This window comes from Phasianus colchicus, chromosome 5 (genome assembly GCF_987193195.1).
Source record: "Phasianus colchicus chromosome 5, bPhaCol1.hap1.1, whole genome shotgun sequence".
NCBI lineage: Eukaryota > Metazoa > Chordata > Aves > Galliformes > Phasianidae > Phasianus > Phasianus colchicus.
In genome coordinates this window covers 54,344,002-54,359,874 of record NC_143440.1, presented here as the reverse complement: position 1 = coordinate 54,359,874, position 15,873 = coordinate 54,344,002, and the positions used below count along the sequence as shown (strand labels likewise).

The following is a 15,873-nucleotide window of genomic DNA, read 5'->3' as shown; positions in this document are numbered from 1 at the left end:
CAAGGGCTGCTTGTGCTAGATTAAGCATTAAGTCTGATGTAGTGAAAATGCGGATGTGTGTTATATTAATGATGTAATTTGCTTTTTAGGAATGGACAGAATTTGATGATGAATGTCTAGCATTCAATAAGGAGTTAGAGGCACTTACTTCTATGTTGCCATCTGTGAATTTGGTTGAAGAAACAGAAGAAAGATTAATGGAAAGGATTGCACTTCTCCAGGTATTGAGGTGTCTGTCTCTCTAGCTAGTTTTCTTCTTGAATCTGTAAGGCTGTCAAAAAAAAAAAAAAAAAAAAAGATTAGAGTATGAGGAGAAGCCAGTTTACAGGATACTATTTCCTTTTTGTTTTTGTCTGTGTGACTATGTGCACTGGAAACTTCTGTGTTACCTTTCATCTCCCATCCTGATTCCTGTCTGACCAATGAAAATAGAATTCCTTTTGTAGAAAATGGCAAGTAGACTACTTGGCTTGTTCAGAACTGCATGCCTGACGGTAGAGCTACACCTTTATTTAGAACATCAAGTCCAGTTTAAAACATCTAAACTATTTGAAACATACAGATATAAGGATATAAAAGCAGCCTTTGGGGTGGTTTTATAAAAATGACAAGTAGAGTTCCATAAGCTTAGTGATGTGTCCTCTGAGAAAGATCTGCATTCCTCACAGGTTTGACCTTTCTATGTCTTCAGAGGACCTACTCTGTTAGTAGTTTGGGAATTGGGTCTATAGAGAGTCCAATTTTATATTTAGACCCATAGACTATGAAGACAGAAAGAATTACTGTGATTCAATGTACCTGATTGTATACAAGAGATGATGGCATGTTCTCAGAAAATTCTGAGCTACAGGTATCTTTTGAGATAAATCCACATAGATACTGACAATCACAGTGGCCCTCTGGTGCTTTTGATGCCCATCACAGTGATATAGGAGATACACTGTATTTACATAGCCAGACATTGTGAAGTTGTTTGGTTTCATTTATTTCTTAAGAGAGAAGGGCTAGTTAAAAACTTAAATCTTTATTTTCTTTAATGATATCAGAAACAAGTAGTAAAACTTTATAAGATGTTTCTGGGAGAGGTCCAAGCACTGGAGCTTCACAGTTTCAAGGACAAAGCAAAATAAAATTCTCTGGAACATAATTTCTGTTAGACGAATATCCCTATTAATATTAAATATTCTGTCTGGAGAGAAGTGAGAAACTTATATACCATATAATTGCTCTTTTCTGCCTTCTCACCAGGACCAATCTCCTTCTTGGAATTTCTTTCTTCTTTTTCCCTTTTCTCATTTTGACCTTCCAATGAAGTGTAGTTATGGCACAGTCATGCTTTGTTTTTATTCAGCTGTCTAGGCAAGCCCAACTGCTCCTATGTCTTTGAGTTAATATCTTCTGTTCACTCTCATTCCTCCTAACCACCATCATTCAGTACTTATCCCAGCAGCTTCATTCAAATGTCTGGTAACATTTTTCTAATAAGATAGACATAGAGGCCCTACTAAAAACAAGAAGGCAGTAATCTTCTGTTGGCGATGCTCATATGTTCAGGTGAGGCAGTCAGGTCTTATAGACAGCGTCCATTCATAGCCTGAAGTTTACACACAGTGAAGTACAGATTGCTTCAGAATGGAAAATAAAATACATGACAGATTGAATGTAAGATTAAGATGTTAGAACAAATGATATGTGTTTTGCTAGTCATGTTTTCGAGTTTTAAAATGTTAATTGTTTTACAAACTTACTATATTCTAATAGCAAATCAAGAGCACTGTTGATGAGAAGCATGCCAGGCTGTACCAGATGGTGAAAGATGGGAAGAAATTGCTGACTGCTGTGAGCTGTCCAGAAATAACAAATCAGATTGGGAAGCTGGAAGAGCAATGGTTGTCCTTAACCAAAAAAGTTGGCAATGAACTACACAAACTTCAAACATTACTCAAACTCTTGGTCAGGTGGGTTATAACTCAGAAGGCAATTGGAGATACCAGCTTGAAATAAGAGTTAGAAACTGTTTTCTGAAATACTGATAAGCAATTATGAAATGATGTAGTGCTTATTACTTAAAACCAGAAAAAAAATAAAGCAATGGTGATCAGAAAACTGACCCCTTTATTACATAGCAGATCTTCTTGCGCTTGCTTTGTTTCCCATTTACTTTTGTGGGAACTGTTTTGATTGCTGTCATTGTTTAGTCAGAGGTGAAAGTTAGCTGCATCATGCTGCTACTCATATGTTTGAAGTGCTAACAGGTGCTGCAATCATGGTGACCTAAGTAGCTCACATGAATGCAAGCTAGCCTTTATTCCCAAAGGCATAGTGCACAACTCCACATGTAAATGATCCCCCTTATAGACACTCAAGACCTGGTTGAAATGCTGCCTCATGCTGGATTTCGAACCTCTCTGAAGGGGAAAGACTCAAGTGTGCTCTGTGCTTTCACATGGTTCTAGCCAACTGCATGTCAGTGCAGCACAGGTGTCAGAATAGCACATGCCTCCTTACAGAATGGGCAATTTGGAAGGTGAAAAATGCATCCTAGATGTAAGTAGGAGACATATGTCTGTGTGTTTTGTTTCCTTCTTTTAGCTACAACAGAGACTCAGAGGAGTTAAGGAAATGGCTGGATTCTGCTGAGCAGAGAATGAAATTTTGGAAGGAGCAGTCTCTCAACGTGTCACAAGATCTTCCCACCATCAGGGATAACATCGACAGCTTGTTTGTAAGTCTGATCTCCTACCAGATTGAGATGATACATTATGACTTCTAATGCAAGTGATCCTTTTGAGTGTTTTTTGTATTTATCATAACCCAGAAGCTGCCAGCAAAATATGACACTGAATGACTGCATGCCCCAGAGCTATTCCATTACCTGGATGGAAAATTCTGGATGGGAGGCCACAAAAAACTTCCTTTAGACTGCTAGGCCAGCCTGTGTAAAATCAGAAAGGGATCCTCTCATAGATAGCTCCCAGTTACAACATATCACAATCCAGCCAAGATCTGTTATGCATTTATATAGTAATAATAGCACAGTTTCTCTCTTGCTCCTGATGCTGAATACCAGATACAGCAGTTCAGCTCAGCTGATAGGCCTCTTACCAACTCAAGTGAACTCATGGAGCAGGAATGAAATCATTGAGACTGTGGGGTTGGTCAGCCAAAATCAGGAAAGAGAAAACCTGTAGAAAAGCATATTCTAAATTTCATGTCCTTGCCTGCTCCCTGGTGCTGTACAACTAGCCAGGATTTTCTGCCTTGATGTGCGATCTGACAGAGTGTTACATTGTGGAGGTTGGATAGGTAGGTGTGAGCTGGACAGAGATCTGAGAGCTAGGGCTGCTCCCTTGACCTCTGTGTGATTTGGAAATGGGGATATTTCTAATCCCCATGGAGCAAGAGGTAGTATCCAGCTTTATATCTGCCCATCCAGGATGGGCAGAAAAAGGCCTTACATATTGCCAGACCGTATTGAGTTTAGATTTTCTGAACTTTAAAGACTTGCTAGCATCCATTTAAGACAGTTCATCCAGTAACTGAAAACTGGGTTTGTCCACTTTATCAAAATAAATGTATATTTACCTTCTCTTAAAATTCTCTTATGCACCTCAGACATTCTCTAAGGAAGTTGATGACAAATCTTCCCTGAAGTCTTCTGTGGTGAGCACTGCCAACCAGCTCTTTCATGTGAAGCAGGCTGATACTGCAGGACTTAGGTCATCTTTGGCAAAGTTTGAGCAAAAATGGGGAGAACTGATTACACAGCTCCCAGCTATCCAAGAAAAGTTGCACCAGGTGAGGAGAAATTCTCCTGCTATTTCTCAGTTCGAGCTAAATAATTACTTTAAAATGTTGCTACTGGGATTCAGCTAGCTGCTGTATAAGGCCTGCAAAGCAACTCTTTCTTAATTAGCTGTCTGTCTTGCTTTCAGAATATCTCCAACATTATACTGCTGTTTAATTATTACAGTGTTTTGCCCATATCTGTCACCTTTATGGTTTTATATGACAGTCGGTTACAATTAGAAATAATTTTATTTCAAATTTCTGAGTTCTCTAGCGTTTGTTTTTTTTTTAATTTAAGTCATATCTTCTCTGAATCTGAGAGCTCACTGTAAAATTCATAGCCCCCATAATTGCAATTATAATGTCTGAGCCCTTCTAAAAATACAACATGTCATCTTCCTTGATATTTCAACAAGTGGAGTGTGAAGGATTCATTATATTTTTTACCCCCAGCTTCAGATGGAAAAACTTTCCTCACGGGAAGCTATTGCTGAACTAATGACTTGGCTGGACCATGTGGAACAACAGCAAGGACATGAAGAACCAATAAATGCACAAAGTAGTGTAGCTCAAGTCAGAAGTCTCCTTCAGAAGTACAAGGTAAATGGAAAACTGAAAGTCCAGGCTTAGCTTGTGACTGTTTTGCTGTCACAAGCATGGAAATAGAATAAAGACACTTATATCCTCACCCTTCCACTTAGGAGGGTTCCCTGAACAGCCTCAAAGGTGCCTTACCATCTTCTGTTATAAAACCTTTTTGCATCTCTGCCACATACAGCTGCAGCCAGCTGTCCTGTAATCTCCTTCTTCTTATGCTGCAGTCCAATCTGTCTCACTCATTCTCTTTCTCTTGCATTTAGATTATAAGATGTGTCAAGCAGGAAAGCTTTGCTTCCTTACAGAGCTAGTCTCTACATTTGTGCTGTGCTTTAGTCCGCCTTTTCACCAAGGAATATCTCATAATTTTGGAGCACTGTAGCAAGGACCCATTTAACTTGGATTTTGAATACAACATTTTATCAAAAGAGAGGACCTGCTAAGAAAGAAGGAGCAGATCTATGAACCTGCAGACAGGCTGCAGCAGACTAATGACTATTTAGATGCTAAAGCTCCAATGACAGAGAGGCTTATTGCTCCAGTCTCAGGAAGGGTTCCCACCATTCTTGTGCGGATGTCAGGGAGCCCAACCTCAAGGCACAAATCCCTACATAGATCCATTTTTCTCTGGCCTTGCAGAGCTACCAAGCGGTGCTCTGGGCTCAGGCAGGACAATGTTTCCTAGCCTCTGGTGGCTGCTGTTCTCAGGTGCTTTGAGACTGCACACTGTGTCACTGGAACTGATCAAAGTAAAACTACTGAACTAATTTTCTTATGCTTTTGTTCCTTTTTGGTTGTTTATTTTAATTCCTCCAGGAATATATGATGGAAATGAACTTTAAGCAGTGGATGGTAGATTTTGTGAACCAGTCGCTCCTGCAAATGAGCACTTGTGATGTGGAAAGCAAGCGGTATGAGAGGACAGAATTTGCTGAGTGTCTTGGCGAGGTGAACTTGCGGTGGCACAGGCTGCAGGCATCCCTGAACAGAAAGGTTTGATTGCATTTAATTGCTTTCTGTCTCACAGCTCTGATCTTGGCAATACCAGTGTTCTGTATTTTGCAAATACTCTTTCTCCAAAAACACTTCTGAACACAGATTTTTATATTTACATTCAAAGCTCTATTTAGAAAAAACAATACTGTAGTCTCAAATTTTGTCATGGAAGGGGCAGCCCTGTTTCTGCCCACCTCTAGGTTTGTGTAAATTAGAATGTTCTGTAACTTTTAGATACAAGACCTGGAACACCTTTTGGAAGATGCCACCGAAAACGAGAACAAAGCACAGACTTTATGCAACTGGCTGGAAGCACAGAGCGATCGAATGAGATCTTTACAAACCCCAGCAAGTCTAATCTCTGCACAGAACACATTAGATGATTGCAAGGTAAAATATTGTGTAAGTGGGATATTATTGTACAAAATATATGTAACGCTTCACTGAATCCAGCCTGAAGAACTGCACAGATTTAATAAGAAACAAAATGTAAAGGAAATCGCCATTTCCTAGAATACTACAGTGTAATTTTAATTAAAGCATGGTAGGTTCAAACTAGTTATATTGTTAATTCTATGATTTTTTTTCTGCAGCTGAAGATGCATCTGCATCATGTTGTTGTTTCATGGTGTTTGGAATGTTGTGCAACAATATTAGAGATCGTATTTTGAGATGCCTTGAAAAGAACTAGTTTTCTCTGTTCAGCACAGTTACAGCAAATGCTATCAATTCCATTAGTTTGAAGAGCTTTGTAGTGGTAATATCTTGAGATCTACACAGCCTCGTTTGGAATAACAGTAATGCTATACAAGTGCTCTGAAGTATAATCTTTCTGTGCAAACCTCAAGAATCTGGATGTACTTCAGTTTTGTTGCATTTTTCTAGGCCTGAGCTCCCTATAACTGGAACAGGTGTAGCCAGCTAATAACTAGATCCTATTAATCTGACGGTCTGTTGTTTTCATTCAATACTGTGTTCTCTCTATTTTTTTTGCATGGAATGTTTCTTCTTTAATTGCCATAGTTACATGTCTCTATCTCATAGTAGGTTGCTGTTATTCCCTGGAATATTCTGTTATACACAGTTACTTGTCTCTGTGAAGCACTCTAAAATATATTGGAGGGTCAGAATGAGAGAAAGAAATTCTGCCCTATTCACAGCAAGATACAGTGCTAGGATGCAGGTGGCTAAAATGTTTCATTAAAATTATTTGCTCAATAAAAATGAGATCAAAATTTGATAAAGTTTTAGGGATAGAAGTCTGGGGAAAGAAAGGTCATGACTTTAAGTGTAGCTTTATAGGGAATTGTTATGGCCCACTTTGTAAATATTTGTAATTGCTGTGCAATGAACATCTGTATTAAGATGAAGTCTTTCTGCATCTGGAGAGCTACAAAGAGGCCCACATGGTAGCTGAGGAATTAGCTCTTGATGGTCTCTTCCCAGACACGATGTCCATACTGACACTAAATGGTTCTGGTTCTACATGCAGAAGACTGCCTAAGCAACTGCTGTCATTTTGAATTCCTACAGACAACTGTTCAGTGTCAGGGCTAAAATGGTGGTGGTGTTGCATGGCTGAAGAGAACTGGTTTTAAAAAGCAGTGTTTATCTAAGCTCTTTACACAGAAAAGTTTTTCTATGTTGTCATTAATAGATCTTATTTATCATTATTATTACAGATTTTATTTCCTTCTCTCTCTCTCATTTCTCATTTAGGACCTAGAAAATCAGCTTGCAGTTAAATCCAAAATGCTCGATGAGCTCAAGCAGTGTATGTCTTTGAATGGTAGTACAGAACAAACCCCAGAGGCGTTGTCTTTCAGAATAGCTGACCTGTGTGAAATGAAGGACAGTGTTGTCAGCCAGGTAAATGATTTGATTTGCATTTTAGAATTCCTCCAGCACATATTCTTTCCACTACTGTTATTAATTTTCTTCATCAAGTATCAGAAGCTGGTACAAAACAAAACCAAAAAAACAAAACCAAAAAAAACCAGAGTATTTTTAATCTTAACCTTCTAAGAACTTCCCTTTCAGTTCATCCCATACCAGAAATTAACCTATTTCCAAAATTAAGAAAGAAGAAAAATTTTAATGTCAAAGCAGTTTGAATACAGGGGGAGGAGGCACAGAGACCCATCTGCAGTTCAAGAAAATAAAGAAATGGCACAGATATTTTTCTGTTATCTTATGCTTTCTTACTTGATCTACTTCTCTGATTTGTAGTCTGATCTTCTTTGTCTGGAATACCCTCCATTTGCACTGGAGCTTTTTTACCTCCCAGCTGCTCTTTCCTTTTCATGGCTGGGTGGCTTCCACTGTCTTCAAACCCTACATAGTTCTCAGTTGCTTCAAGGAAAAACAGGCAGATTGGTTTTCCATACAAACTGACTCCAAGACAGTCTACACATGTAGCTATATTAGCTTTATACGTGAAACTGATCTTGCTTACCTAGGTGTAATTGATAGATACAAAAGATCTAATAATGGCTACAGCTAAGGGTTTTAATTTGTGATAATAAGTAGCCATATATTGCTGAGGATTATGTGTGATCCGGTAATTCTGTTTATAGTTAAGATTCCTTTATACTTTTTATTACAAGTGCTCTGATTTCATTCCTCAAAACTTTGTGAAACTTGAATCCTTTTACTTGAACTCTTCTATATGAGATGTCAGTCCAGGATGAGGTTGCGCCTTCTTGCTTAATGTTTCAACTGAGGTTATGTGGTTGTTTCTCATCTAGAAAACAGATTTTTGTGTATGTGCATGATAAGGAAAGTTCTTCATTTCAGTGTGGAGCTGAGGTTTGAATTTGGCAGGATTAGCAGCCTAGTGATGAGTGGTTCTAATTACAATCAGTGTAGGTCATGTTAATTTTAGTATTTTATGACTTAAGTGTGGAACTTAGAAACTGCAGTTTGTTACATCCTAATCGTTTGCATGAGCAATGAAATGCAAAGCACAGACTTCTTCCTGTGTACAGCTGGCCTCAGCAGGAGCCTGGCTGTGACTTCAAATACATGGCTAAGGAGATGTACTACCTTGCTTGTACTATCCGTAGTTTGATCTTGAGACTGTGAGTCTGTGGCCCAGAGACATTTCATGAGTATAATGTCTTCTGTCGTCTTTGTGTGGGTGGTGATTTGCTGCAGGCTACAAAAAGCAATTAAGAGATTCTTCCCACCTACACCATGATTCAAATGAGAATAATGTTGATTAATCCATGTGTCTGGAACTGTGATACTATGATATGGTGATTCACCCAGTCTATTTAGTGTAGTTTGGAGAAGCTTTCATCTTCCATTGAGTGAATGCATAGCTGGAACTGAAATCTGTCACCTGAACAGGTTCCATGGAAACATGCTTTTTCCCTTGCCCAGTTTGCCAAAGCATCTGGTATGGGCATGAGTGGAAGCAGATACTGAACTAGATTAATGTTTCATCTAACCCAGCACATACACTGTGTGCTTACCTGATACTGAAGAGTAAAAAAGTCACACTGAAGGAGAACTGTGGCAGATGGAAACTTGCTTGCCCCAGCACAGGGCTACAAGATTGCAACAATGAAAGAAGCAAAGAGAAAATGAGAAGGAAATCTCTCATTTGACTGTGCGTGAGAATCCCATAGTTCCTAGACAGTAGTTTTGGCAGGCTGTATTGTTAGGAGATTGTAACACAAGTGGTTTGTTTGTAGGTTGCACAGCTGAAGACCTCAATGCAGTCAATACTGGAGCAGTGGAAAGTATATGATGACATTTATGCAGAAGTCAGCCTGCTGATGACAAGATATTTGTACTGCATAGAGCAGTGCAAGCCCTCTGTGCCGTCACTGGAAGCTTTGAAAAACCAGGTCAAAACTCTCCAGGTAAATCTACTGAAGTTGCCTTAATTCTGTGCTTACTTCTGTGCCTTTAAACAAGCTTCGCTGAGAAAGAACCACACATTTTTCTCTCAAGCAGCTTCCTTTTTACTGTAGTGCCACAGAAGTCAGTGGATTTTTTTTTTTTACTTGTTTATTCTTTACTCACCAGAGACACTGAGGCTTGTTTCTAGATTTCTCACTTCAAACTTCACATTCACTAAGGAAATGAAAGATGTTGGCTCTTGGCTCATTGACTGAAATGGAATTCACCCTTTCACTTGCATTTCCCAGGAGATGAGCTGCCACCAGGCTTCAGCTGGAGGAGATACTGTGCACCAGGGGTGCGAGAGAAAGTTGGGCAAGGAACCATGTCTCTAGATTTGTGGGTTGCCCTGCTCCTGTTATAGAGGCTGAGTTCTTACAGTGGGCATTCTGGCTGGCCTTGGGTCTGACTGCTTTAAAAAGATATGGCTAAAATTTTCTTACCTGTCTTTACATCTATATCAGAGTACCTCTTTTGGCTCATCTTCAAGTTACATCAGTAGGGGTACAGGTCAGACTGCGATGGTAAATCCTGGACACATCTCAGCAATAAAGTTTGCTTAAACACTTCCACTCTCACCTAGGAACAAATAATAAATAAGAGGAACTGGGGACCTTCTTACCTCCTCCCTTACTTCACCTTATTCATTTTTAATCTGGATCATTTCCTGATGTGATCCATGGCAGGGTTCTGCAATCACCTGTGTCGGAAGGAGAGGAATACAGTGGAGATGGAGACATGAGTTACTAAGCCAACTTTACCACTAATAGAAATTTCCATGGAACAGCAGCCAAAAATAAGACATTCTGATTTCTAGTGTGTTGATTTTGTAACTTCAAAGCTATGGGTTTTCACTTCGGTTTAAAAAAAGCTGACTGAAGAATTTTTTCACTTCAACCCCTTCTCTTTTAATTTCTTAAGTTTTAGGGTCACACATTACATTTTCTGCAAACTTTTTGATCTGTGCTGCAGGTGTGTAGCATTATTACTACTGTATCCCTTCCAATCTATGGTGGAAGCTATGCATACATCACTGATCTTCACAACTCATTTCAATAATCCGTTTTGCAGTCTCTCCAGGATGAGTTGGAGAACAGTGAAGAAAGTTGGGCCAAGCTCCAGGCAGCTGCCAATAATCTGAAGAAGAACTGCTCCCCCTCCTTTGCAGAGATTATTGACCAGAAGTGCACAGAAGCACACACCAGGTATGTTTACAAAAAAAAGCCACATCTGTTAGTATTAAATAAAATTGCTGAGGTAGGATTTCAACATAGGTCACATTTTTAAATCTGTTAGCAATGCTTAGCTGTCTCAGGGTACCCTTGTGAAGAGTGGCTGGTGCTGCCTGTTTTGTGATGGATCACAGGGCACAAAACGATGCTGTGTCAACTGGCTTTCAGTAACTCAGCTGTGAATGCAAAGAAACTCCCCTAGGACTCCTACACCAAATCATATTCTGATTCATGAGGTGCATCTCCAACCAAAATGCTCTTATCACAATTTGATATGTTTGCAGGTGGAGCTCAGTAAATGAAGACATCACTGATCAGCTGCGGACAGCGCAAGCAACTCTTCAGCTCTGGGAGCCCTATGATAGTTTATGCACTGAGGCAGCAGCCAAGTTACAGCAGCATGAAGAGCAGTGCACTCAGCTCTTGGATGCCCGCATGCCTGAAGATAATATGATAGAAACCCTGAAACAGAGGATACAGGATGTAAAGGTACATGAATGAGTTTCTGCTGCCTTATACAAACCAGGATTTATTTACCAAAAAAACCCCATCAAATCTAATGAACATCTTCTTTTCCTCCTCCACCCTTGCACCAAAAAAATAATCCAGTCAGGGGAAAACATGAAATCTGATTTTTCCTATTAACAGAAACTTTTCTTTCCTTCAAATACTGTGACCAGGTCCTGAGGCCAAATCAAACTACAGTTAGCATAGGGAGCAAAGAGGAGCAATAATATTTAGTCTCTGTCCCTTTCTGCTCTATACGAAAAATCATGCCTATGCTGGAAAGGATCATTAAACCAAAGATGATTTACTTTAAGCAGCACAGCTTGGGATGAGAGACAGTATTCACTAGATCAATAGCTGTCAAAAAAAAAGAGCAGTTTTCCAGAACATAGGACCATCTTGAGGTCTTCTACAGTTGTCTTTAACTTGGTTTTATTTGGTTTTGGTCCTTTTTTTGGTCTGGTCTGATAAGTTCACAGATTTCTGAGCTCATTATATTATTCCAGACACTGCTGACTTTAGATAAATGAGATTTGATACTGAGACCACAGAGTACATTTGACTCTTTCAGGCAGCAAACTGTCATTAGGTTCTGACACTTTTGGTTTCTTCAAAATGCAATAAAGAAATACAATAATCCGTATATCTGAACAGAGCAGTGATTTGTCACACTTTATGAAACTTTATCCACATATTGGAAGAAGTCCAAAGTCTCCTATTTTGCATGTAGCCAACTGAGGAATTTTCTGTTAAGGGAAAGAGAGCTCATGTGTTTCTTACCATGTCAGAAATAACCAACAGTGGCAAAACTTAGAACAAAGCATTTTAACTTCTTTTGATCTGTTAATAGTTGTGACATGTGCATTTGTAAACAAGTTAGCAAAGAGGCATCACTTTTTCTGGAAATTTTTTGAAAGATTTTTGCACCTACTAAGCATGGCATAACCACTAGTATGTCAGTAACTATGTAGGTCCTGTTCTAGTTTGCATGAGTGGGACACATTTATTGTATTTTGCAAAATGAATGATGAATTGGAAGAATGGGGAACAGTGACATGTCGTGTTACTGTATGTGAAATTACATGTGCGTTTTCAGTTGTATTTTAAACTCTCTAATTTTATCCTGTAGTAGATATTACCACAATATATACAGATGAAGTCCAGTACACAGTGTAAGAAATCAGAATGAGTTTTCGTGTGACAAGTGATAGGACACAAGGAAATGGCTCCAAGTTGCACAGTAGAGGTTCAGACTAGATGTCAATAAGAATTTATTTGTGGAAAAGGAGGTTAGTTGTTAGAATAGGGAATGGGGAAGTGATGGAGTTGCCATGGAGGTATTTAAAAGGTGTGTGGCTATAGCAGTTACAGACATAGTTTAATGGTGGACATGGTAGTGTTAAGCAATAGATGGACTTGATGATCATATGGGTCTTTTCTGACCTAAATGGTTCTATGATTTCAAATTATTAAATTACTAAAGCAGTAGCTTACAATATGATCCATTCCAAAGGCAGAGGTAAGGATCTAATAGCTATTTTCCGTTTAAGAGAAGCATGTCTGTTCTTTACCATCAATCAAAAGCCTTTGTTCGATACACTGAAGACAATATACAGTGGCAAATTCCAGGGAGTCATGGATAAAAATAAATGACACTTGTAGTAAGTGCTCTGTTTCACAACGACTCCTTGCCATTCCTTGTCCAGGTGTCAAGTTTGTAACAATGATATTTCTCAATTTCAGTTTGAGCCCATTTCTCCATCTGCTAGTGTAAATCTGGTCTGTAGAGATGGATATGCTAATTTCTCTCCCTGATCTGTTCTGTAAAAACAGTAAAGCCCACTGCCTGCACTGATGTTCCATTGAACTTTGAACTGTGCCTTTCCCAGCACTACAGTCAATGGGTGCAATTCCTATTATCCTCTGAGTGAAAGTCTGAATTTGACTCACAGAGGAGATCGACCAAAAGAGCTTAGTTACAGCAACAAAAGATACTAAATGAAAATGGCACGTGAATGAAGATCTGATTCTTTTGCTGACCTTTTCTTTTTTAATTTCCTCTTCTCTCATCAGAATTTACAGAATGGTCTTCAGAACACAGTGGGATGCCGTCCCCAGATTTCTGAGTTGGCTGATCAGATAAAACAGCAGGCTGGGACAGCTGCACAAGCCGTTCTGTTGGAGAAGCTGCAACCACTCCAAAGAGCATCCTATTTGGAAAAGATGTTGCAGAGGAAGTTAGATGAATTGGAGGTACTTTTATGAATAGAAAATTAGTTGTCGGTGTGTGTTAACTTCTTCCCTGGAGTCCTGTATTCCATGAATGGAAATGAAACTAAAATAATAAATTAAAACTCAGGTTTATTGAAAATAAAACTCGATGGTATGGTTAACTATGTAAGGAAATAACACTTGAAGACAAAAGAACAGATGAAGGAAGGGTTTTAGCCTCTTATCTGCTTGCATTGCTATAACAAGGCTTTGTAAGTAGACCCTCAGATGATTACAGGTCAGGAAACTTGTTTTATCATGAACTTTGAACTAAGTTGTAAACATTCACAGCTCTGCTTGGAACAATCCTAAGGGTTTTCGTTTGCCTCAAAAAGAATGAAAACAATGTACCTAAAACCAATCCAGATCTACAAGAAGGTATTCCAGATGCCCACATTTCTTCCAGATATTTAAGAATCTCTCAAGAATTATAGATTCTGTTTCTTGACATCTGCTTTGGTTTAAATTTTGCACTTATCCGGCGCAAACAATGAATTTCATTCAGTGAGTTATAAATACATTGGAAGTGGGTTGAACATCTGTTTGTTTTCCTGATAGTATTGCTTATTGCTCCTTTTTGTATAGCAAATACATATATTAAACCAGCTCATAATTAATGTAAATCTGCAATGTTCTTTCTAGTTCAATCTTTTACAACTGGAGGATTTTAAGAACTGTCTTGAAACTCTGGAGGGTCACGTCAAGAATTGCACAGATGCCTTTGATAGCCTCCATCTAGAGGGAGAAACAGACAACTCAGAACTGCTTGTGGTATGTTCAATTTCCTGAGTACAAAATGATGAATAATAAGGATTTAAGAGTCCCAATTAAGGAATTATGTGTTCTAAGTATCATAGCTTTGTCATTTTCAACAGAGTAACTGTAATCTCATCCCAAAAAATTATTAAAATACATAAAAATTAGCTATGTGTCACAAGCAAAATGGATTGTGTGAAGGAGAGGAAATTCACATGGATTTGGAGTTGATGAGAGATCCTTTTTCCCAGCTTTATTCTGCAGCTACCTAGTGTTTTTACCATACATATAAGGTACAGAGTTAATCTGCAAGTGCCAGCACATGTGTATCTGCTCAATACTATTGAGAAAGTGAGCCTCCTGTAAGGAAACTGACCTGTTTGTTTCCTATAAACTGTGAGGTTAACATAAAAACGTGGTTTCTTGGGTTAGCATTTTGATTGCAATCAACTTCCCTTTTACTTCCAGAATCACACTCTAGAGCTTGCTGCCCTTTCTCCAAGCATAGAGACTTTGAATGAAGCAAGCATTAAGCTGCCCCTCAGTGACTTCATCCTAAAGAAGATGCAGAGCCTGACTCGGCAGTGGAGTCAGAAGACAGCAACTGCTTTGGAACATTGCAGGTGTGAAAGGCAAACAAAAAAAATTGTTACTGTTTTCTTTTCTTTGAGGAAAATGAAATTAAAGCATGGGAAGTATTTCTAGCTGTTCACAGCTTTCTCAGAAGGTTTCTACATTGGATTTCTACCCTTCAGCTTATTCCAGAGTATTTCTATGGTTTTGTGATTTAGTGGCTAGTTCTGTTCCAAGTCACTTGAAGCAAAAACGTAAGTGGTTGTAAGTGAAGAAAGGTAGAAAAGTGCCAAGCAAAACCCTACTGCGTTAGCATTAGAAACGGCCACGTTAAAATATATGCAAACATATGCAGAAAACTAACCACCAGCAAAATAGTTCTTGAAGATTTCTTTTGTTTAACAGCGTGCTTGAAGGAACTCAAACTGATGAAAAGAAATTCCTTCAGAAATGTGAGAACTGGATGAAATTCCTAGAAAAAATGAAAGAGGCCCTGAAGACTAATGTTCCAGGACGATTTGAAGAATTGCAAGAGCAACAGAGAGTCTATGAGGTAAAGCTAATTCCAAAAATCAAAATATCTTGAATGATGAAGGTGATGGGAAATCCTTGGAAAATACTGTTCCTTTCAAATTTAGATCTGTGTAGAGTTTTACAGAGCATTTCATTCTTTTGAAATGTGACTTTGTACTTATCCTGAGAAAAGCTCTGAAATGTGAAAATTTTAAAATGAATGGATCACTTTCTGCATGGGTCAGAGCTTTAAGAGTGTATCCCTGTGGTGCATTGCAGAAGCCCTAGCTTTTGCCAGCCCTGAGCTTGGTTGCCTGTCTGCCTGTCCCACAATGCTGCAGCCCATGGTCCATGGCAACTTGCTAGGCAGTTTGCTGAGGATTTGGCAGGAACCTCAGCAGTTCCTGGGAGAAATGCATTTTAAAGAAAATATCTTCATGGCAGATTTCTTATCAGCTTGTAGGTTTTGGTGGAAATCTGTTTTCAAACATTTGCTGTTGTTAGAGAGAGGGATACCCTTCACACCTGTATGACCAACCTTTCAGAGGAGATGGGTAACATGCATGTGGATGCAATTCTAAGCAATGTGTCCTACAGACTTTGTCCTAGTGGAAGGGAAATGGAAAAATAAACAAAATACTGGTAAAAAATCATGTGGTAAAAGTTTAGTGTCAGGAACTCTTAGAGTGAGCTTTGTGCTACTGCAATGGGCAAGAGCTTCGTAGTACCC

General features: G+C 38.9%; 1 protein-coding gene across 5 annotated transcripts in view; it reads left to right on the top strand.

The window, feature by feature from the left end:
- SYNE2 (spectrin repeat containing nuclear envelope protein 2) overlaps positions 1–15,873 on the top strand; it is a 172,594-nt gene that overhangs the window by 115,169 nt on the left and 41,552 nt on the right. For all 5 annotated transcript variants that reach the window (XM_090141784.1, XM_031605585.2, XM_031605584.2 and 2 more), the window contains 15 exons: positions 90–221; positions 1,762–1,958; positions 2,593–2,725; positions 3,616–3,798; positions 4,243–4,389; positions 5,203–5,379; positions 5,617–5,772; positions 7,102–7,251; positions 9,081–9,251; positions 10,363–10,496; positions 10,808–11,012; positions 13,104–13,283; positions 13,944–14,072; positions 14,526–14,680; positions 15,036–15,183. In XM_090141784.1, the coding sequence (XP_089997910.1) occupies positions 90–221; positions 1,762–1,958; positions 2,593–2,725; positions 3,616–3,798; positions 4,243–4,389; positions 5,203–5,379; positions 5,617–5,772; positions 7,102–7,251; positions 9,081–9,251; positions 10,363–10,496; positions 10,808–11,012; positions 13,104–13,283; positions 13,944–14,072; positions 14,526–14,680; positions 15,036–15,183 (2,397 nt within the window). The remainder of the gene's footprint in view (positions 1–89; positions 222–1,761; positions 1,959–2,592; positions 2,726–3,615; positions 3,799–4,242; positions 4,390–5,202; positions 5,380–5,616; positions 5,773–7,101; positions 7,252–9,080; positions 9,252–10,362; positions 10,497–10,807; positions 11,013–13,103; positions 13,284–13,943; positions 14,073–14,525; positions 14,681–15,035; positions 15,184–15,873) is intronic.